This window comes from Varanus komodoensis, unplaced genomic scaffold (assembly GCF_004798865.1).
Source record: "Varanus komodoensis strain SLA01 unplaced genomic scaffold, ASM479886v1 scaffold25, whole genome shotgun sequence".
NCBI classification, from domain to species: domain Eukaryota; kingdom Metazoa; phylum Chordata; class Lepidosauria; order Squamata; family Varanidae; genus Varanus; species Varanus komodoensis.
Window position 1 is genome coordinate 897,872 of NW_025335661.1, and position 23,871 is coordinate 921,742.

At 42.7% G+C, this 23,871-nt stretch overlaps 1 protein-coding gene across 1 annotated transcript in view; it reads right to left on the reverse strand.

The window, feature by feature from the left end:
• The window catches only part of SNED1 (sushi, nidogen and EGF like domains 1), a 77,778-nt gene that overhangs the window by 40,876 nt on the left and 13,031 nt on the right, over positions 1-23,871 (reverse strand). The window contains exons 2-6 of the mRNA XM_044432927.1: positions 7,221-7,508; positions 6,527-6,667; positions 4,694-4,856; positions 1,508-1,633; positions 610-723 (exon numbers count right to left, since the gene is read on the reverse strand). Coding sequence (XP_044288862.1) covers positions 610-723; positions 1,508-1,633; positions 4,694-4,856; positions 6,527-6,667; positions 7,221-7,508 — 832 coding nt within the window. The remainder of the gene's footprint in view (positions 1-609; positions 724-1,507; positions 1,634-4,693; positions 4,857-6,526; positions 6,668-7,220; positions 7,509-23,871) is intronic.

Below are 23,871 nucleotides of genomic sequence, written 5' to 3' on the forward strand. Positions count from 1 at the left end.
AAAGTCTGCTTTGTGATGTAACAGCAAATGAACAAAACCAGGGTGAAAAATGTCTAACTTTTGAAGTCAAAAATTAACAATACCATACAACAGGGTGCACATATTGTATTTCTGTGAAAACTATGAATATGTATAGGGTGTCAATCGAAGCACATAGATATTTACTTTCTGTCTCATGGAAAAAACACAGACTTTGCCCAATAATTTCCAGCTCTTGCTTCTGGAAAGCTCTGGATACTTGATATTCAACTTAATATCATTGCATATATACACAGAAAGCCAAAAATATTTTAAATTCTTATGGCATGCATGCTCATTCAAAAATAGATGCATTAGAATACTAGAAACTTGATTTAAGTTAATAATTTTGATTGGGTTTTGTTTTTTGTTTTTTTTTTGTAATTTAAATCATGACTCCAATCAGCCCACCCTGGTTTTGGGCAAATATCACAATTTGGACAGATAATGCAATACCATGTCTTTTCTTCTCCTGAATCAAAGCTAGAAGAGCTGTAATAAAGGATGCTAGCATACTTTATAATCTCTTTACCCACCCAGACCTACTCATGTGCAATTTCCCTGAGCTTGCAATTAGACAGTATTTCTCACCAATCTCACATGTGGCTCCTTTAAATCCAGGTGGACATAAACAACTGAAACTGTTGATACCACTGATACAGGGTGCTTTGTTACGACAGGGGTTGGAAGCACACTCGTCTATATCTAGAAGACAATAAGAGCCGAATGAGCTCATAGATTCAATCCATCTCTTCACAGAAAGAGCACAACAAGACATTTTCTATGCATTGCCATGTGTAATCAACCAAGCACAGTTATCATCGATCCCTAGCAGGGACTGGTAGATATACACATATAACAGCAGTCCTGTACCATCTGCACTGGCTTTCGACTGAGGTCCAGGCCCAATTTAAGGTGCTAGTGATGACGTACAAAGCCCTAAATAGCTTAGGACATGGATATTTGAAGGAGTGCCTCCTTCTATATATACCTGCCTGGCCCCTAAGATCTTGAGTGAAGGCCCTTCTTCAGGAGCCCTCTTTGAAGGAGATCAGAAGAGTGGCTACCCGGAGACAGGCTTTCGGTCTGGTGGTGCCCCAACTATGGAATGGGCTCCCCAGAGAGGTGTGCCTGGCACTGATGCTTTCTTCATTTTGGTGCCAGGCCAAAACCTTTTTATTTTCCCCAGAATTTTAAGTCAGTATTGATTTTATATATGATTGTGATGCTGTGTCTTATTAATCTATGCTACCACCGCCCTGAGACACTGTAAAGGGCGGGATACAAAACTTTTAAATAAATAAATAGTTCCGGCTGCTTTTCACAGAGTTTCACACAGAGATCTTTCCCAGTTTGGTTACGTAAGTTCCTTGAAAGGTGAGGTGTTGGTGACTGAATCTATGAACCTGTACATGTAAAACAAATGTTCTACCACTGCCCTATGATTCCTCCATGAAAAACTGTAAGCAAGGGTATGAGCAAGACTCACCAATATGGCATCGTTTTCCAGTAAAGCCAGCCAGACAAGAACAGGTGTAGGAGGGATTCCCTGTGATGCAATCCTCAATACATTTTCCTCCATTCAGACAAGGGCGGAGCGTCAGACACACCGAAGCTACACAAAGAAGTAAACCCACTGTTCAGCAAAGGATGACATGAGAACACTTAGGCTTTGCAGCTGCAACAGTAACATTGAACTGATCCTAAATTTTGAGTCCTTGTAGCCTTTAGCCCTTCTGTGCTTTGCAGTTAACACCAGGGGCTTAAGTGCCAAATTCATTTGTAAAGGATGCAATTCAACTTAGGTTATTTACATTTAAGTGGGATTGATGAAAGCATGATTTAAATTTGCTTTAAACATTTAAAAAATATTTTGTTACTGTTGTTTTCAGCAGTATGTCAATTTTTTAATTTGATTTGTTGAAGACTTATACTATCATTCTGAACAACAAAATTGTGACTCCCATTGAAGATACAATCTTATCAGTTGTCCACTTGATGCTTGTAAACTCTCGAACTTGAAGACTTATACAAGCATCTAGTGCAGAGTAGGAGTGACAGAAGAGATCTCTGGCTCAATGCACTTCTTGCTCTGTGTTTTAGCTAGAATGCTATCCTTGGCCATCTAGCTGAAGTGCTTCTGAGGAAGAGGGAAGAAAGCTGGACTGCCATCGGCATACTTTATATCCTAGCAGCCCTCGTCCCCCATTTCCCAACCATCACCCCTGTAGCGCCTATTTTACATCTCTCTGAGGTTGATTTCCTGAAGTTGGAAGTTCTTTCTGCACCAGCTGTGGGGAGTGCAGAAGGAAAACGGAGTGAGGATTACTAGCTCTGCAGTCAAAGTTTTGCCTCTGACCTTGGATCTGGGAAGCTAAAATACCCTATGGTCTCCCGGGCAATATCTCGGGGCCATAGGATTGTTCTCCTAGGGCACAATCCTCTCACCTTCCACTCTCAAGACATACAAACCTCTGAACTCAGAGCAATGAGCTGACATATCCTATGCCCTGAATGAAGTGCTGCCACAGCATTAATCACAGGATATCAGAGCTGGAACTCTGAATAATCTTATCTCCCACCCTGCCAATGTCTGGAAGCTACAGGATTGCACCCTTAATCTTTTATAGACAGAGGGAACTTTCATAAAATGATTTTAATAATAATAATGATGATTCCAATTTCATTACAAACAAAAATTTCAGCCAGCTCTGTACCCCACTGGTCACCCCAAATTGCATGCATTTTGTCTAGTGCTGCTCTTTCCCTTTAGTTTTGTTGCAATACTTTAATGACAAACCCAAGAATCCATAATAAAACACTTTTGGCAAAATTAAAGTTGTGTGTAAGACAGGATTATGTCTTGAAGGAAAAATGGTAAGCAATACCAGAATAGTTTAGGAAAAATCCACCACCAAACTACTGAGATGTCTGCGCTGGGGAAAGCTTAGGAGAAAAAGCCATAACCCAGAAAGTGGGAGGAAGGCAAATAGCCCCAGGGTGGTTTGGGGCTGACAGCCAGAAAAGCACTCATCTGAAAGTAAGGAGCCATGAATTGGGTGAAGATTGGGTGCATGGTTTTGCTTGGGAGTACATGTGGATGATGGGAAATGGATTGCCACAAGAAGCTGGGTATTGTTATTAAAGAGAGTGCATATACCTATTACTAGGAGGAGTGAGAGAAGGGAGAAGCTGTTGCACATGTAATACACACTGCCTTTAGGTACCTCACTAATGTAAACACTATTTCATGAGCCCTATCAAGCAGATGAGTAAATGGCAATACTCCCAAGCAAGAAACAGTGGCATCTTCCCTTCTGTAGTTATAACAAACACGTGGAAGCAGAACCATCTTTCCTAAGATTCCACCAACTATTCACATATTTCACTGCTACATTATGGGTTCATCCACACTTTAGTCTTGAAAATGGCATGGCCTATTTGTTTCCTCTCTCATGGTTATTTGGGTAGGAGTTACTCCACGCTTGATAGCATTAAACAACATATACACCAAGGGGTAGAACAGTACCCTGTCCATAGAGAAGCCCAGGAGGCTTCCAGTTTCCACCTACTCTAGGTGGCGCCACCACACCACAAACTAACAGGGGCAGAGCGCCTGAGACACTGAATCAGTAGCCACCCAAGAGGTTAAGTTGTTTGGGGAAATGCAGGCTGCCACTCCATGATCTCTACCAGAGCCATCCTTGTGCATGTGCATTTTAAATGAACCCTCCAAAACAACATATTCCTATCAACATTGCAAGTAGTACTTAAACGTTGTAGACAGAGTTCTTTTGTGGGAATGGGAGGAATGTGGTTCGAGACTGACAGTCAATTAAACAGTTCTTTAAAAAGTGGTTAATGATCTGCCTTTTAGATGACTGATTTGCTGGTTTTTAAAGCAAATCTGCCTATTACTAATCTCTCAATAATGATGCATTTAAGAGATGTGATTTAAATAAAGGAATGTCACTGTAAAAAAGCAATCTTTTATATTTAGCTTTTCGTGCCATGATAGTAACATACCAGAACAAAATTAGCTTTAAAGAAAAGCATCCTTTTAACTCAAGAGTCTCACCAATTAAAATTTTACCTGATAAATTAAACTTGGGCTGCACACCCAAACACACTTAACTGAGAATTTGTCTCATTCAACTTAATAGTGCATATTTCATGCGTAGGATTGTGCTATTGTTCTCCATAATTAATCCATTTAGCTGATACATTTTTCATTTAAAGTTTGCAGCCTTAGGCTTGAAGGTTCTTTTTATACCTAGGAAACTCTAACTCCTGTTCATCTTGACATGCCTCATTGATGTTTTAGCTTCACTTGTTGCATTTTCAAGAATATGTGAGCAGCCTTTAACTAACAACAGCAGAAGAGAATGCAGCGCCCAAACCAGACAGGCACTCTAGAATCTTATGCAATCATGCCCCCACAATTTGTAGCTTGTATTTAGGACTAGAATCAATGCATGCCATGTCCTGCTGCCCAGATTTATTGTATGGTATTCATGCACAGGAGCAAAGGTTTCAGAAGTTCATTTGCCACATCCAAGCTATCCCAAATTGTATAGCTGCTGCCTCACACAAAGGCACTGGGATATTAACAGGGGTGGAGAAAAGGGCTGGAAGAATTGGTTTGGTTAAATAAACCTAACTGCTGTCCTCTTACTTGTGTTGTTGCAGCCCCCCACTTGCACCTGGGCATCATCGATTCTGAACACCCAGCGCCCGGGGATACCCACATTTGTCGTCATCTCCACGTCGACAATGTCATCAGTGCGGGATCCGGGGATGTTAAAATACCGTTTTCCATCACCGGCATTGAAACCTGCCTAGGAAGACAAGGGCAGAGAGTGAAACCTCTCGCTGGGGAAAGCAGGGCAGCTGCAAGGGTCTCCTCTCCTCCACTATGCCCCAGTGCCCTGCAGAGGAATGGACTGCAAGAACATAAGGAAGGGAAGCATCAGATTTTCCTACATGTAGCTCAGGGTTAAGTGTATAAACACTTCCCACCTAAAGTCTACCATTCAGTTCCTCGGGCTAAGATCTGAAATCACATGAGGCGGCAAAATTGCAAGCTCTGTGCCTGGATAGGAGACACACTGGACACCCTATGTGCATCACCTTGGTTTGCATGGGAAAAAAGAACATGAATGTAATACATGCACTCAAAATGCAAGTGTTTTGAGCAGCCTTGTAAACAGCCATTTGTCAGGCTACCCTGAGATAATCACTCTGTGACTATCTAAGTAAGCTTTGCTTCTACTGGGCTACCCCTGCTACCATTGCCTGGCGGGTAGTACATATTTTTGTGACCCACTGACTTTTGGAAGCTTATTTGCATGTCTACTTTGAGAAAAGTAGCTGTCCTCTAAGGGAACCCATTTTGAAGGGCTCCCAATTTCAGCTGTTTCAAATGTGCAAGCAAAGAATGGAGAAGCCTAGCATCCTAGAAGACATCCCATAGTGCTTTGCATGCCATTTATGATTAAAGACCTTGGCTATGACACGTGCTGAACCATCAACATTAAAATAAAAAGGGAGGGGAGGGAAAGAGGGAGATCAGATGGTCTACTTATTGCAACCCTTTTCCCAAATGGCTTTTGGCACTATAAAGCCGCTCAGCAATCCCCACATATCCATGACTCACTTGCTGGAAAGCACTCAGAATGCTGAGCCTATTTTCATCCCCATTCATCTGCACAGGGTGAATCCAAGAGAATCTTGGACTCTCTTGCTCCTTTCCGTGAAACGAGCACAGCTCTGCTAGCTCAAGCCAAGCAGCAGCCTTTGCCATGCTGAGCCGCGAGGTGCTCGTGCCGAGCCACTCCATCGCCTTGCGAGTTACAGCAGCACGTTCGCACAAACTTGGTCACAAGCCGATGCCTGGTGAAAAACTTTTCAACTTCCTCTCTCCCTCCTTGGCTGGACCAGGGCAGGGTGTTCCTGAAGCACTGTACAATATCCAAAGCATGTGGTTACTGCTCTGTTTACAGTCATAAAAGCTTGCACTTCTGAATTTCTGGGATTGGAAATGTGTCTATTTCCTTTACACCTGCAATTTCCTGCTTACTGGAGACATTCAGATGAGAGCCGGCAGCCAGCCAAGCACAGATCAATTAGTGGTAAATTCACACATCTGAACAGCCACCAGTTAAAAGAAAGAACACATCAGGATGATTTTTTTTAAATCCCAGGGAAAGCTGTACTTGCTAGAACCACTGCTAGATGGCTCTTTAAAAGAGTCTGAGGTTATGAGAAGGAAGGTCAAGGAACTAGCTAATGTAAAAAGCTGGACTTTCCTTACAACAAAGACCGGTAAGGTTTTAGCTTTGAAGCAACAGTGAAAATACAGGGCAGTTATTGTAAAAGCTGCATCTGAGGGGGATAATCTTGCTCCTGCATGATCCTGACAAGAGACAACAAAAAGCTATTGTTTGGAAGAATGTGCATCATGTATTAGAAAGAAGACTTGCTTGCAAGGTGTGACCATGGAGTCTACCTGGGCCGCAATGCCTCCCAGGCCTGCTGGGTCTCCCCCGCTGCTGGCATGCATGCCAGTGGTCCAGGTGACTGACTCATAGTTGAAGACAGTGAAGGAAAGTGTGCCATCAGTGATGAGCACTATTTGGAAAGTATTTACCTAAAAGAAAGCACACATACAACAAAGCCAGAATGCATGTCATAACAAACCACAACATTAGTTATCAGAGCAAATTCATTTCTCTGGAAGATCTGGATCAAGTGTTGTTTATTCCTTTTGAAAGCTCAGGATCTGCATTCAGGCAGATGTTTGAGTTGGAATTCAAATTAAGAGCACTGATTCCAGCAAAGGCATCCAGGCTTTTAATAGTTGATCCATCTTGCTTGTTTCTGATGCCCTTTGCATTTGGGCTGTTTTATCCACTATTACAATTCTATGTTTTATAAGTTTCAAATGATTCAGTCATGGGAGGTTGTTTGTTTTTGGAATGCATTTTCTATTTTATCTTTTGATCCATCATGGTGACTTACATAGTGGAAAGAAAGGATAGAAATAGAGGAATAAACAAAGACTGATCTGTTTCTTCAAAAGCTCACTCTACTTCATATTGTCCCCCAACCCAGCTACAAAACATGCACTATGATATACACTAACTAAAGTAACCCTCTTCTTCTGCACTTTTCACCAACAGCCTCCAGCCCCAACCACTTACTGGAGAAAGTGAATTTCCTCCAAAGAAGGTGACCTTGTACCAAGTGGCTATGAAAACCCACTGGGCAGAGAAGTCTGGGAATTCTGGGAAATACTGCCAGATGTCCTTTGTAGCCCTCTCCAAGATGGTCTGGTCTTTGGTTTCCCGGTAGTACACCTGCCCTGCACGACGGTTATCTACGTCAGCCCAGAAAGCTGCAACCACACGCCGGTCATTGGAGATGGGGAAAGCCACTGGTGTAAACTGAGATACCTCTTTCAAAAAGGAGACGATTCCATTGTTGTTTACCTAGGCAGAAAGAAGGAAAAGTTAGACATGGAGAAAAATAAAGAATGCCAACAATTGGGGTGGGGGGGTTGTTGAGTAAAATCAACCCCGTCGGCCCTTTGTACAAATGGAAAAAATATTGCTATGCCCCCAAGGCTGTTCTCTTTCATGCTCTCCACTGATGATTTAAAAACCTGCAGAGACAATAGAAAAATTTACGAAGTATGTTTTAAAATAAAATATGTGTTCCCCTTCCTGGCCTTTGAAGTGCAAGCATGCCACTCTAGCCTGTAGATGAAAAACTGAGTGCCAGAAAAGAGCTGAGGAGCTGCTTCTCCCTTCAGTGATCCCCCTTCCCACTCTTTCCTCTCTTGCCACTTGCCTGATGCCTATGAGGGTTTGAGAGCCATAGTTCAGGGGTCTGAGAAGGAAGGCAGAACAAGCCATGCCCTGTTCTCCTGCCGGAGATGGGCCAAAGGAAGGAGGAACAGCTGAGAAAACTGCAGCTGCCACAGTGATTTGAACAAACAGGGTGCAGTTCATTTGGGTCGACCTCACTTCAGGCAGCAGGACGTAGCATTTATTTCCTTGTTTTAAAGAAACAGACAGGTTTATTCTAGAGAAACTAAGGGACAGACAAGGGTTTTAGTTTTCAGTCATCTCTTTGGTCAATGTAGGGTTGCTGGGGGTTTGCACATGAGCAGCCCTGCTGGAAGGGGGTGCAAGTCATCTTTGTCCAGAAGCAAAATCCTTTCTAATATCAGGAAAGTTTCACCCTATTCATATGCTCTTGTCGATCAATCATACCCTGTGTCTATACCATCTGTGATTGCCACAACAGGGACAGGAGTCAGAAAGGTAAACAGATTTATAACTCAGATTTCCATGTGAAAGTCTTGAGGTCAATTTAGAGTTTCAGATAAGCTGGATAAAGCAACCCTCATTGGATGGAACATTTCAAAATGTTAGGAATGACTGCTCCCTACCTATTGCAGACCTGATGTAGAAGACAAAACATATGCCATAATAAAAGTGTGCTAGCCTTTAAGTTACCACAAGAGTCTCTATATCAAAATAAGGGATCTTATAAGAATTTCATTTTTATTTGCTTGTGACTGGAACTCGTTCTGTTCTTACCCATGGATTCAAATACGTTTTGCAAAGAAAGTTTGTATGCTGCAATGCTGGTTCAAGAAATGCACACTTTAGAAAAATGTACCTTCCAAGTGTATACTCTCGAGAGATATGCATTTTTATGCTTTAGTGAACAAGGAATGTGTGTGTACTCGGGAGCACTTTTGAAAAATGTGAACCCAAATAGCTGCAACAAATAGCTTGCAGTTGTGAATGGAAACAAGTCAGATCAAGCTTGGAGGTGGAACTCTGGGAAACTTTGCTGATAAGTCAAGCTTTGCTGATTCTCTCATCCCTAATTGAACTCCCTCATTTAGACTCCTCCTAGCATGCCAAGAAGAGAAAGCTGGAACTTTACTCCATAACCTGCTGCTTTTTTGGATGTGGGGTAGCATTCAGTCGCACACACATTTGCCTATGTTACATAGCAGAGCAATCCAAGAACCATTATATCATATACTCGCCTGGACCCATAGACCAGCTCACAGTGGCTGGATATTGTCTATATCCCAAGTCTTGACTACTGGGTTAGCACAATTTTTTCCAGTGTCAGACTGTGAAAAAGTCCTACTCCCCAGCCTCGTATTACTGTATGGCTCTGTTTGCAACACCTAGAGCAGGAGTGGGCGACCTTTTTCCCCATCAAGAGTCACAGTCCCTCTGAAGCCATCTGTGGGGGCTACATGCAGACCTGGATCCAGTGGCCACTATGAGAATTAAAGACTGTCAGGCAGGCACACAACTGAGCTTGGAAGCCTACCCACGGAACAGCTAGAATGTCTTTCTGATGGATTCTGCATCTCTGTAGTTGCTGGACTCTGGTTCTGGACCTCTAAGCTCTTGCACACTCCTGCCTGCTTGCTGATCACTCTCGTGTTCACTTTGAGCCAGTGGTGGTAGCTTGTATGGGACATGCTGGCAGGAGGGCACTGGGGCCACATAAATAAAGCCGAGGGCTGCCCACCTCTGTTCTAAAGATGTTTCCTTAATGCAAGCTACCTGTTGACTGTAATCACAGTGGCTTTGATGAAGTGGGTTGCTCTCTGTAAAGTTTTCCCTCACAACAGGGGTCAGAGTGGATAGCCTCCCATGTCTGTCATTTAACACAGTCCAACTTATTACTGGTCTGGAGTAGCTTTTTCTAGTGCTTTGCACATTGCTTTTTTGGTTAATAGTCTAGCAATTTAAGGATATTATGGTTTTTGTAGCTTGTACATCTGGTCAAGCACAAAAATAGACATGTCCTTGTCAGCTTTAGCATCCAAGACAAGGAACAAGTGGGCTCTCACACTGAGCCACAAGTTCAGTTAAGTCTGGCCAGCTTGTGCTGTAAAGCATTTGTCAAAGACTTTCTCTCTGCCTAGTATTTTCCAAAGAAGGCAGGGAGTTAGTAAATGAACCCCCATGTGTTGCATGTCAATATTTTTGCAAGTAGCACCTTGCTTTCCACCAAAGAAGCATTTCACAAGAGAAGTCCAGCCCAAGTTAGTCCTTTGCCCCCCAAGAAGCCCCCTCTGACTTGGTGACTCCATCGTGTTCCATGTGTACACAAAGATCACTCACTTCTCTGGAATGAGAAGAAACCACAAACCTTCTGAACTCTGGCCTGTACAGAAAGCAGCAGGGAAAATTCTGCTGGGGAAAGAAGCTGAGCCCTTGTTTGTGGATGGAATGTGGTCTGAGATGCAGGTGTGACTTGTGGGGGGGGGGGTAAGGAGAGGGTTGTTTCACCCTGGTGAGCAAACTCAGAACTCAAATAATGCTCTGTGTGTATGCGCAAGTGACCAGTCATGGACTTGGAATCTCAGCAGAGCTTTAAAAAAAATCACAGGATCTCTCTACAGCTGAGCACAGCAAAGGAAAGGTAGGATCTAATGCTTCTGTGTAAAACAGAAGAAAGGCAGATTAACATAGCCAACATAAACAAGCCATGTATTCTGTCTGGAAGAGATACAGCTTAAAGATGAGCATTATTTTTGCGAATAGAAGCAGTCACAGTAAATGTCAGTTTCAACCAACGTGATAGCTTGAACAACCAGTGTATTAGTCAATTAACCATAGGAATTTGAGAGTACAATCTTATTTGTGTCAGTTCAGAAAAGCCACTGAATTCAATGAGGTTTACTTTAAGAAAAATGTGTATAGAATTGCAGCCTTACAGTGCAATCCTATACATGTTTAGTGAGAAAAAATGGCTCCTGTGGAACACTGGGCGCTCCAGGATGCTTTTTCTGTCCAAACATACATAGGATTACTCCCTTAGGGAGCAGCCCAATTGGAATGCCTGTGACCTTCCAAACTCAGAGGATTATGGGCATCCTATACATGGTGGAAGGAATACAGAGGTGAAGATCACCTCCATGTTCCTTCTCACCCTGCAAAGCACCTATTGGGTGACCAGCTTTGGCCATTTAAGTGCAGTGTTTCAGAGCAGGACAGAATGAAGCTACAGTGCTGTCAGGGTACCTTATATCATGGCAGCGCCAGTCTCCTGCTTCCCAGCAACCTGGAATGCCCACAAAATCCCTTCCTTAAGGTCTCATTTATGGCCTTGGAGAAACAGTGGGTATGGCCATTTCTGTGCCAACTGTGGGGTGGAGAGGGCATGCTGAGCTCAGAGAACCAGCTATGAGGTTGGAGTCAGTTTCTGACCTCATAGCTGGGTCTCTGAAAAATCCTATAGCCATCTAGATACTGTCAGGTACTCACAGGATTGTGCTGCCCATCAATACACGTAAAATGTTTAGTTATGAAGCAAGAAGCATCAAGTTTTAGAAGACCTGCTGTTGTGTAGTAGCATGTGCCATCTTCTTATAGGGGTGAAAAGAGGGAATGTCTTTTTTAAAGCCAGTGTGTTGCTATAATTACTGGAGTTATTAACAATATCAAGTGATTATTAATTACAAGCAAACAATACAGCATAACAGAATATGCCACACACTGTGACACACATACAATATGGAATTAGTCTTACAAAAAATGAAGGCAGGCAGGCAGGGAGAGACAGACTGAGGTTACAAATAATCCACCTAGGAGATCATGCTATTAATCAAGCTTTGTAAGGAAAAAGCCATTTTGGACCAATGAAATAGAATTGGCATAGGCAAAAGGTGAGAGTGCCAATGTAACTTCTGGCACTGTTTATGCAGCTTTAGGACAATATCTTATGACCCAAACAAAAGCAGAATCCACCAGAATTAATTTGTCAAATTGCCCCTATTGAATTCAAGCTGGAACCAAATCATGCAAGGTACTAGTGGCTAATAAGCTTTCATTGTTTTTCAGATTTATATTAGACAGACAGAAATCCATGGTGGGTATAAGGGTGGAGGGTGAACAATGGGCAAGAATGTAGCTGAGGGAAGGAGATCCATTTACAAGGAAAGCAAAGGTTTTTAGTCCTTACTATTTTATATCGCAATAGCCTATTTAAATGACTGCACAACGCCCTTGTGATGCCTGATTTCTTCACTCAAGAAAGATTACTCTCCATGCCAGAAGTGCATCCCCACATCTTGCTACATAAATACAGCCTCAACTATTTGGCAGTACAAGATATATAACAAATACAATGTGATGGCTTCGACAATGGATGCTTCTGAAAAGACAGCAGTTGATCTATACTTTTACATTAACCTTTTGCATTAACATCTCTGTCCAACATATTTTGAGGAAAGTAAGCCCCAGTGAAACTTTGCATAAGATGAAATGTAAAATTCCTAATAGTAATCAACTCCAGAGAGTTTCTACTAAAGATAAATTAAAGTTGGTAAGTTGGGGCAGGTACCCTAATGCTCACAATACCAGTGAAGGAGTTTCAAACCTCTTCCCTCCTTTCAGCAGTGTCGTCTCCTACAGCCTTTCCCTTTCCACGTTTCAAAATGGGATACCCAAAATCCCAGCTTCATCTCCTACATTTTGCTCTGCCTACCCAATAGCCCTTTGCACACATTGTCACTGCTTCTTATCTTCATAATCATGGCACTATTTGAAGAACAACCACATAAATGCAGTTTCCCTTCTCTTGGGTCCTCCTAGGTACCTTTACAGTTATCTATAGCAAAAGCTTAACTAAAAATGTACCATTACAATAATAACTGCATTACTGCAGAACAGTGGACTGCATAGACCTATGATTTGACTTGACATTCCCCTTCTTATGTTCTTGATGAAGAGGCCCAAGTATTCACCACAAATGCTCTTCTGGTTCAGAGTCCCTTTCCCCTAGGAGAGCTTCCTATGCACATGGCTGACACTGCTGTAGCTCTAGCCAGTCTCTGGAATGGGGAAACGACTTGAGCAGTTGATACAATCACTTCTAGAAACAAGGCTGAATCAGGTAAGTTTTCCTTCCATGGTACTCTAAAGCACATAGGACATTGAAGCACTCTGGTTGTCATCTCTGCTACATGTGGAGCAAGACTTGGGACATGTCTGCTCAAATATGGTATATGATCCACTCTAGGATCTACCTACCTATCTGCACATTGTGCTCCATACAGATCCACCCCTTAATGTGAGGGTTATATTTGGCAAGATAACATGCATGAATCCTGGTTTTGCAGGTGCTGTGTAAACAGATCAGAACAAAGCAGTCCCTGAGCGTCTTCCCCTCAGTCAAGTGACTGTCTAAAGCAGTGGTGGCAAACCTATGGCACTCATGCCACAGCGGGCATGCAGAGCCTTTTCAGCACGTGAGCCAAGTCAGCCCAGCATTGCCCCAGCAGCCATGCACTGGCTAACAGCACACATAGGATACTGTTTCCAAGCATGCTTGGAAAGGAGTAGCGGTGCCAGGTGATGACATCCCAAGCCACAACTGGTCTGAGCTTTCACATGGCCACTCAGTGCACTGACGAGAATATATATATCTTTGCTTGGACTGGCTGTGAATTGTTTTTTCTAAACTAAAACCTCAGTTTTCAGGTTTTATTGTAGTGTTGGCACATTGCCATAAATAAGTGGGTTTTGGGTTGCAGTTTGGGCACTTGGTATCTAAAAGGTTCACCATCACTGGTCTAAATTATACCCTTGGTTCTATCCCAGGCAGCAGTGGTGCAGTTTACATTACATGACAGCCCACAGAGGGTTATTTAACCCATGATGGCTTGTTGTGTAATGCAAACAGCATCAGTATTGCCTAGGACAGGACTGAGGGTAAATGGGTAGGCAGTCATCTGAATGAGGGTTTATTTAATGCACAGCAAGGCTGCATTGTATGCAGCCATCATTCTGAATATGCAAATCCTGTTCAAGATTGTGAAAATATGTTGAACATGGGCTATATGAAAGTTAAGCAAGCTTCAGTTTTAAGGTTATGAATAACCCATGATGAGTCAGAGTATGTTTGACCCCATTCAGTATACACATGTCTATGGGCAGACTCAGTGCAGGATGCCAAACTCCATATTCTTCAAACAAGCAAAGAATCATTTCTTGCATAAAGCTATACTGCACATGTTCAGGGGCACTTGATCGAAAGCACCTACTTTTTACAAGGAAAATGGGCAACTCTACCCTAGACATGAGTGTCCCAGATTCAGGACCGTTACGGAGCCCTCTTGATTTACTGTGTGCGGAGGAAGGCCTCCAGATGTCCTGGCATGGTGTTTTGGAAGCACTTGGGCCCTGGAGTCTCCTGGATGACAGTAATTTGTGCATTTAGCATTCTTCCCCTTTTGTTGTTCTAATACATTAATGCTTTAAATACTTGGCAATTTGACAACATTTGATCCATCAAATTGACCAAGGATAATTTTTTGGTTAAATGCCAAGCCTACATAGTTGGAGCACTCCACATAAAAAGTAGGATCTTTATGCTGGTAAGGGTGGTCAAGAAAAGAGACAGTTCTGTACAATGATCTGGGACACATCTGAAATATTTCAACAGAACAAAGATAAGCAATGTTGATTTATGCTGGTTTATGCTAAAACAAGGTTATATGGAAAGGATACACACCACGACAGCCTATTCAAAGGATTCTTTGAGACCAAACTAACTACCACAGCTGCCAAGTTGAATGGGCCCTGAATTAAGATAATGTGAGGGGTTTTGAACAATCTCATCAATTTAAAACTGAAGTTCTGCTTTATATAGTAACAAGATTCTGCAAGGGAGGGATTGCAAAATCATCATGAGTGCTAGAAAATTCACTCTAGTTGTGACCCCTCCTGACATCCCTACCCAGATGGATCTTCTAACAAAGATTGTAAGCCCAAGACAGTTTTCACATGTTGCAGTTCATCGTTGTGCTACTTTCCAGCCTGAGGAAAACAAAAATGAAACCTTTGCATGTTGTGGACATGAGGGCTGCAGCTTACCCGAACATACTGCTGGCTGAAGCATTTAGTGTAGCAACCCCTCAGGTCAGCATTTTGTATGAGGCAACCCCTTCTGTATAAACACATGTTGAGTTATTGCCATGACTAAGGGGAATAAGATTACTGTTTCATAAATTCTTAGTAACCTTTTAATGTCCACATGGGAACATTCTTCCTATTATTAAAGCAATATGGGATGAAGTACAGGCCAAGATTTTCAGAAAGAGCTGCCTAAATCTAGTTGGGATTTTCGAAGCAACTCCGGTTATTTAAATGCTAGGAATATATCCACAGAATAAGCAGGAGGTCACTGTTACCAGCTACTACAGGCCTGAACTGAAGACTTTTATTTGCCACAATGTGGAACCAGGTTGTGCAAATGCCCATGTATTTCCAGCAGACTCATGTACTGTTCACCATTAGATGTATGTAGAAATCCTTCCCATATACATACCGAGGAGAACTTGAGAAAAAACTCCCATAACATAAAGTTGTAACATGCAACTGATACCAGCTCAAAAGGTATCCTTTCCAGCTTTAAATGACACACTTTCTTGGAAGGAAGCTCCACAGAAATGAGCTATGCTAACTTCCATGCAAATTACTCAAGTTTAACCTGGAGATACCTGTGAATTGCGATTCTAGACCAGTTTTTCCTGGCTTGGCTCACTGCAGACGCTCTGGATTATAACACACAATGAGTCCAGCCATCACAGGCAATGGGCAGTACAAAACATTTGAAGGGATTCTGTTTGGAGAAGGCTGGAAGCACAGACTTCATACTTACTTAGGGAGCCGTCTGGACAACACAGCAGGTTATCATGGGTTAATCAACCCTCAAGGAGCTGTAGCATGGGCCAGTGTTATTGGGGATTGTTTTGACATGCAAACCCTGTTAGCAGGGCTATTTGAGGACTAAACAACCTGTGCATAATCCTATAACAGACTATAGGTTATGCAGAGGTTACTTAGCTGTTAAATAACCCCTACCAGCTGGGTTCACACAACACAACCACCCCCCAGTCAGGAGTTACACCTTCATAATGGTGAATGACATGCATTGCAGTTCCTCAAGGGTTAATTAACCCATGAAGTGCTGCTATGTCATCTGAACAACCTCAGTCTCACTATTAGCAGATGCAGTCCAATGGCCTCTATCTCCCATGGTGATGAGCTACTGAGGAACTTGCATGTGACTACATAGCTTCCTCTTGTTTGTTTCCAATTTGTCTAGTGCATACTTTCCTTTGAGGGATGTAACTGAGCCAGCAACACACTTATTCTAGGCCAGTATATAGTCAGCTCAACAGTAGGATTCAGCTGGAGATGCACAGCAGGTGCTCTCAACGTTTATATTTTATCAGAGTTGGCTGAACTACATAAAAGCAGTATTTAAGATGTGGCTTCCAGTTTATAAATAACTATGTTTGAAAATTGTTGCATCTCGATTATTCTTTTTGAAAATGCATGTTCAAATTAAATGCAGATGCATTTCACATATGTATGAAGCAGAGGTATATGAATCACAAGATCCATACTTTGCAGATATTCCAGGAAGAGGTTCACAGCCTTTCTTTGGAGACTGCCCCATTTTGCATTGTTGCCATTTGTTAAAGCTCTAGAGAGCTACCTGTTGATTACATGTGTCATGGATGATGCATTCATGAAAAAATTGTTTTCAGAAGACACTAACCAGGAAAATGATAAACACAACATATGAAAGCAGAACAATTAGGGGGAGGGGGGAATCTAAATTAAACCCAGAAATATCATGGAGGAAAAAACACTGCTAAGCCAAATAAAACCTAATCCCTAGGGAAGAGATCCAACAAGTAACACACAAACATACTGATCTGGACACCACCCATGTACCTCGTGCAAGAAACACAATCCTCTTTAGCAAAATGGCAGCTGGTGTTCTTATGGAGAACTGGGCCTCTCCCATTTACAGTCAAAAGTTTGCTCTTTATCTGGAAAAATCACAACCCCACAACTGAACAAACTTCTTTACTTATTCCAGATGAGCTTTTGTCATATCCCAGCCAATGCCTTTAAAGATAAAAATAGAACGTTCCCAAGCTTCATACAGTGGTGCAGAGAACAGCACAATCTTTTGGGTGAACCCTGCAGCTTATTAACACTCATGGAGGGGTGTGGGAGGACAAGGGAAACAAAGAGTAAACATCAGTTTAACGTGCTGGGAAACATGTGGTGCCCTTCTCTGGTGGCTGACATTTAAGAACACACAAAAACACAGTTCCTTCAATAGCTCAAACAACTGGCAACACAAGAGCCATTTGAAAATACTAAAAGATTCCCTCACAAGATTTTTACAATTTCTTTTAGTGGAAAGGCAACAAACAAGTGGTACTTGGGAATATTCTGAATGTGACACCTTGAAGAAGCCTTCCCCAATGGGGGCCTTGCACATATATAGGACTACACCTCTAGCATCTCCCAGCCACCTGTAGGCCCCCAGGTTGGAGAAGGTTTCCTGAAGCTCTCATGGGCCGAAGGACACTTTGGCAATCACATCCATCAGAAATGTCTTAAGATTTTCAGGCGTCACAGGAGGCCATTCTTTCTGCTGCAACAGTTTTTGCTTGTTGTTGTTGTTAGTCGCGAAGTCATGTCCGACCCATCACGACCCCATGCTATCCCTCTGCATTTTCTCTCTTACAGTGTAATCCTAGGCTTGTCTATGCAGAAGAGAATCCCACTGAACTCAATGAAAGTTGCTCCCAGGTAAGTAAGCACAGCCTTACTGCAGCTTCAGGAATCTGTGTCCCCTCTGATCCTTTTTTTCAGGTGATGATTTCCCTCCTTTTTCACATTGTATAAGTGGCCACCTAGTCAAAGGCTATGTGTAATCACTTCAAAATAGGTCCTAGAGAAAGATGAATACTGGGCTCAGAACTATGAAACTGGAAGACAAAGTAGCTTCAGGAGTTTAGCACTGAAAAATTAGCGCTTCTATCACATTTAGGGTCAGGTTCAAGATGTTCCTTCCATTCCCCCATAATTCCTGCCAAGTGGAGGGATTCAGCAACCATTTTAGCATGCCCTGGCTTATCTCACCAGACTAATTCAGATTGTTTTTAGCTTACACTGTCCACCAAGCATCACAGCACAGAAGCCTCTCCCAAAGTGGCATCCACCTCTAGATGTGCTGGGGCTACAACTCCCACAAACCATGCTGGCTGAAGTCTGCAAGGTTTGTAGTACATTACTTGGCAATCTTAAGCTCACTCTTAGTCCCCTTTAGATATTTTTGCCACGAAGTACTTTTGCAGTGGTACTACTTTTGCCCCTTAGAACAAAAGCTAGGCAAAATTCACAAAATTTCATGCCTGCAGCTTGCACAGAAAAGGAACTTTAGCAGGCCTTTCATGCAGCTACTCCCACCACTACAGTCAATGGAAACCAGAGTTCAATATGCTAATGAAGTAAAACCTTTCTTAAAGTTACACCCTTCTCTTCCCAAAGGACCTATGCATCCAACTATTTCATTTTAGTGCATCCTAATTCCCTTGCGTCCTCTCCATGTGGTTGCTGCCAAATATAACATTGCTAAGGAGAGCAAATGCAGTGCAGACTGGTGGGGTCAGCTCTAAAATCTCTCACTAATGAAAACTGAAGCTTAAACCTCCTGCAGTTAATACCTGTGAAAATGAGAAGTACCATCTTCACCTCCTGAAGCAGGAGGAGTTGTTGCTGTGTTACTCCAACCCTCAGATTTCTACGACCTGCAGCATAGCTCTTAATCCAATATTTTGGATACAAGTCACAAATATCAGCAACTAGAGACTCAGGACACAAGCCTAAAGTTATTGGACCACAGTTTCTTGGCCAGTCGCACACTGTTTGCCTCCTTTCCCATGTACCAGTGCAATTTTGTCCGTATTGCTCATAATACAGGAGACATGCATATTAAAAGAGTCTCTTATCACATGATTTGGAAATGCATCATTACTTTTACTTTTATTATTATCCCAGTGACAACACAAGAATTCCTAAGCTATGTTCTTAAGGACAATTATTAAGAAAGCCCATCCATACTTAGGGAACATCATTCAACTGAAACCATGGCATTTCAAAAGTGCCAGATCCAATTACTGCAGATTTTTGGCTTATCCTTCTTAAAAAAAAAAAAAAGAACAGAAGGCACCAGTCCTCTGGAAAACTAAGTGATTTCCCCATGCACAAAACATAACCCTGCTAGAATCCCTCACAAGATGAACCTAGAGATAATCAGAGCTGAACACACCTCATTTGAACTCTATACCCATTAGACATCCTGCGGTCCCTCCCATCCCCTGTACTCATTTGCAAAAACTTAAAAAAGGAAACCTCACTCACGCAGTCCTAGACAGAGGCAAGAGCTGAAGAATGCCAGAAGGGGCTCATAAGCTATCTCTTTAAGATGTGTGTGCAACACTGGAAGAGACAGGCTGGGCCTGACAAGAAAGCATAGGGACCTACCCTATACTGTAGGGCAAACTGTATGTTGAGCACATGGGAGCTACAGCTCCCCTCCATGTTTATTTACTCAGAAGCATGTAAATGAGATCCCATCTGGATCAGGACTCTAGTGTGTGGGGGGTTGCTCTTACAGCAAGCTCAATCCAGATCAGGATGGTATACTGTTTCCAAGAAAAGTGCTGCATCTAAACAATGACCACTTTTTCCTAATGTAAATTGCAGACCTGGTAGGGATCCAAATAAGGAGCAGAGTGGGCAAAAGGCTACCTGCACCTCGTAAGAGCACCGATCCAAAACAGGACCTCTGCATTGACTTATGGAGTGAAATAATACATGGCTGCTGGCTACTTCATAATCAGACCATGGACATGGTCACAGTGGAAATGAGCCACCGTGGCTTATTTCTCCTGCTGGGGGTGCTGATTGCATGCACAGGGGTTCTTGGTGACTTGTTCACCTGGTTTATACAACACAATTCTGAAAATTCACTTGGCACGCAGAGTAAGTGAAATGAACTACTGTGGCATATTTTCTTCTTTTGCAATCATGTGAAACTGTGCCCAAGTACCTAAGTACCTAGTTCTGACTGGCAGCAGCAATCCAGGGTGCCCTGCCCTGCCCTATCCTTTCTTACTACCTGATATCTGACTCTTGTCTTTACTGGAGATGTCTGTGGCTGAATCCATAACAATTCTACATAGAAAGCATGCATACTATGGTCCTTCTCATAATAGATGCTGTACAGCAGGGATAGGGAATGTGAATTTCTCCATATGTTGTCAGACTGCACCTCCCAACATCCTTGATCACTGTCCCTGCTGGCAGGGGCTGATAGGAAATGTAGTCCACCCACATCTGGACAGCCACATGTTTTCCACTCCTGCAGTAGGGCAAAGGGGCAAGAAAGGAACACATGTTAAAATATTTTGCATGCAGCAGTGCTAAAATGATTTGTGCTAGAGCATATCTGGATTCAAAACATGCTCAGCCCCCTCCAACTCTTGCATAAACCATACTGAAAAGGAATCCTCTCTCTGTTCTATACTGGAAGAAAGAAGAGAGGCAAATTGGGAAGCCAAGCTTGCTGTGTGCATGTATTGTGATGTGGAAGGTTGTTCCATTGTCTCCTTGTGTGAACAGACAATCGTTAGCATCTCTAGTGCCAGGAATACGTCTTATCAGTGACTGTGACCAGCTGTGGAGCCTGTGAGAGGAAGACACAGTTCTCCGATAGGGCTTTGGGGTGGGGGCAGGGCAGGTCTCCCTCCTCCAAGAGAATCCTAAATGTTCCAAGAGGAAGTAAGCATTTCTTGCACCAAGAAACTCTAACTAGCACAGACTTTTTAGCCTGACTCATCTTTGCCTTGCACTTGGTGTTGCCTTTTACAGCACTGCCAAAGGAAACCCACTAAAGGTCTGGCTCTATTCAAAGGATAGGAGCATTTTACAGCCATTCCGTACAAATGGAGCTGAGCCAGTGTGGTCTGGATGGGAGCAGATGGAAGCATGCAAGAGGGATGTGCGTTTTTTATTGATTTAAAAAATAACAATGCAAAGCTCACTGAAAACAAGCAATGGAAGGAAAACTAGTATACAGTTAATACATGTTCTCAGAAGTATATGCTCATCAGGATCTCAGGCAGATTATAAATTTATTACATCATGCTATTAGAACCTACAAAACTACACCCCGACACATTAGGGTAACAAAGGGAAGAACTGAACTGCTGAAGCAAAGAGGCTGTGTATTTTCAAATTACAAGTGTTTTCCAAAGTATACCCTAAGTCTTCCAAAGGCATTTGAGCAACAAAGGTGGGGGAGGGGGCTGAAGGAGGGCACAGGCTTTTCCCACCTCTACCCTTGTGGGTGTAGGGAATCTTTACAGACAAAATGGGGTGGGGAGAAATGCAAAAACTGCTCCTGAGGTATGCGGCTTAATTTTGATATTGGTACATCAACTTCCCCTCTTCATGGATCACTGCCTTCTTGTGGCGAAGGGGCTTGCGTAGCTCAATGAAGCTATGAGCTATGCCGTGCAGGGTCACCCAAGATGGACAGGTCATAGCAGAGAGCTCTGACAAAATGTGATCCACTGCAGAAGGAAATGGCAACCCACTCCAGTATCTTTGCCATGAAAACCCATGGACAGTACCAAAAGGGAAAAAGATATGACGCAGGAAGATGAGCCCCTCAGGTCGGAAGGTGTCCAATATGCTACTGGGGAAGAGCAGAGGGCTAGTACTAGTAGTGCCAGAAAGAATGAAGCGACTGGGTCAAAGCCGAAAGGACACTCAGTTGCGGATGTATCTGGTGGTGAAAGGAGAGTCCGATGCTGCAAAGATCTATACTCCATAGGAACCTGGAATGTAAGATCCATGAATCAAGGCAAGCTGGATGTGGTCAAACAAGAGATGACAAGACTGAGCATCGACATCTTAGGAATCAGTGAACTAAAATGGACAGGAATGGGTGAATTTAATTCAGATGACCATCAGGTATACTACTGCGGGCAAGAATCCCTCAGAAGAAATGGAGTAGCCTTCATAGTCAATAAAAGAGTAGGAAAAGCAGTACTGGGATACAATCTTCAAAATGACAGAATGATCTCAGTTCGAATCCAAGGAAAACCATTCAACATCACAATAGTCCAAGTCTATGCCCCAACCTCTGGTGCTGAAGAGGCTGAAGTTGACCAGTTCTATGTAGGCCTAACAACACCTTCTAGAATTAACTCCAAAAAATGATGTCCTTATCATCATGGGGGATTGGAATGCTAAAGTAGGAAGCCAAAAGATAACTGGAATAACAGGCAAGTTTGGCTTTGAAGTACAAAATGAAGCAGGGCACAGGCTGGTAGAATTTTGTCAAGAAAATACGATGGTCATAGCAAACACTCTTTTCCAACAACCCAAGAGACGACTGTACACATGGACATCACCAGACGGTCAACACAGAAATCAGATTGACTATGTGCTCTGCAGCCAGAGATGGAGAAGCTCTATACAGTCAGTAAAAACTAGACCAGGAGCTGACTGTGGCTCAGATCATGAGCTTCTGGTTGCAAAATTTAGGCTTAAGTTGAAGAAAGTAGGGAAAAGCACTAGGCCACTCGGGTATGACCTAAATCATATCCCTGATGAATATACAGTAGAGGTGACAAATAGATTTAAGGAATTAGATCTGATAGACAGAGTGCCTGAAGAACGATGGACAGAGGTTCGCAACATTGTACAAGAGGCAGCAACTAAAACCATCCCAAAGAAAAAGAAATGCAAGAAAGCAAAATGGCTGTCTGAGGAAGCTTTATAAATAGCTGAGGAAAGAAGGGAAGCGAAAGGCAAGGGAGAAAGAGAAAGATACAAACAATTTAATGCAGAATTCCAGAGAATAGCTAGAAGAGATAAGAATGCCTTCTTAAATGAACAGTGCAAAAAAATAGAAGAAAACAATAGAATAGGGAGGACCAGAGATCTCTTCAAGAAAATTGGAGATATGAAGGGAACATTTCATGCAAAGATGGGCATGATAAAGGACGAAAATGGCAGCGACCTAACAGAGGCAGAAGAGATTAAGAAGAGGTGGTAAGATTACACAGAAGAACTATACAAGAAAGAGCTTAACGTCCCTGATAACCACGATGGGGTGGTCATTGACCTCAAGCCAGACATCCTGGAATGTGAGGTCAAATGGGCCTTAGGAAGTCTGAGCAACAACAAAGCCAGTGGAGGTGACAGTATTCCAGCTGAGCTATTCAAAATCCTAAAAGATGATGCAGTAAAAGTGCTGCACTCAATATGCCAGCAAACTTGGAAAACTCAGCAGTGGCCACAGGATTGGAAAAGGTCAGTTTACATTCCAATCCCAAAGAAGGGCAATGCCAAAGAATGTTCAAACTACCACACCATTGCACTCATTTCACATGCTAGCAAAGTGATGCTCAAAATCCTACAAGCTAGGCTTCAGCAGTATGTGGACCGAGAACTACCAGAAGTACAGGCAGGATTTTGAAGAGGCAGAGGAACTAGAGATCAAATGGCTAACATACGCTGGATCATGGAGAAAGCTAGGGAGTTCCAGAAAAACATCTACTTCTGCTTCATTGACTATGCTAAAGCCTTTGATTGTGTGGATCACAACAAATTGTTCTTAAAGAAATGGGAGTACCAGACCATCTTATTTGTCTCTTGAGAAACCTATATGCGGGTCAAGAAGCAACAGTGAGAACTGGACACGGAACCACTGATTGGTTCAAAATTGAGAAAGGAGTTTGGCAAGGCTCTATACTGTCGCCCTGTCTATTTAACTTATATGCAGAGCACATCATGAGAAAGGCGGGGCTAGATGAATCACCAGTTGGAATTAAGATTGCTGAGAGAAATATCAACAACCTCAGATATGCAGATGATACCACTCTCATGGCAGAAAGTGAAGAGGAACTAAAGAGCC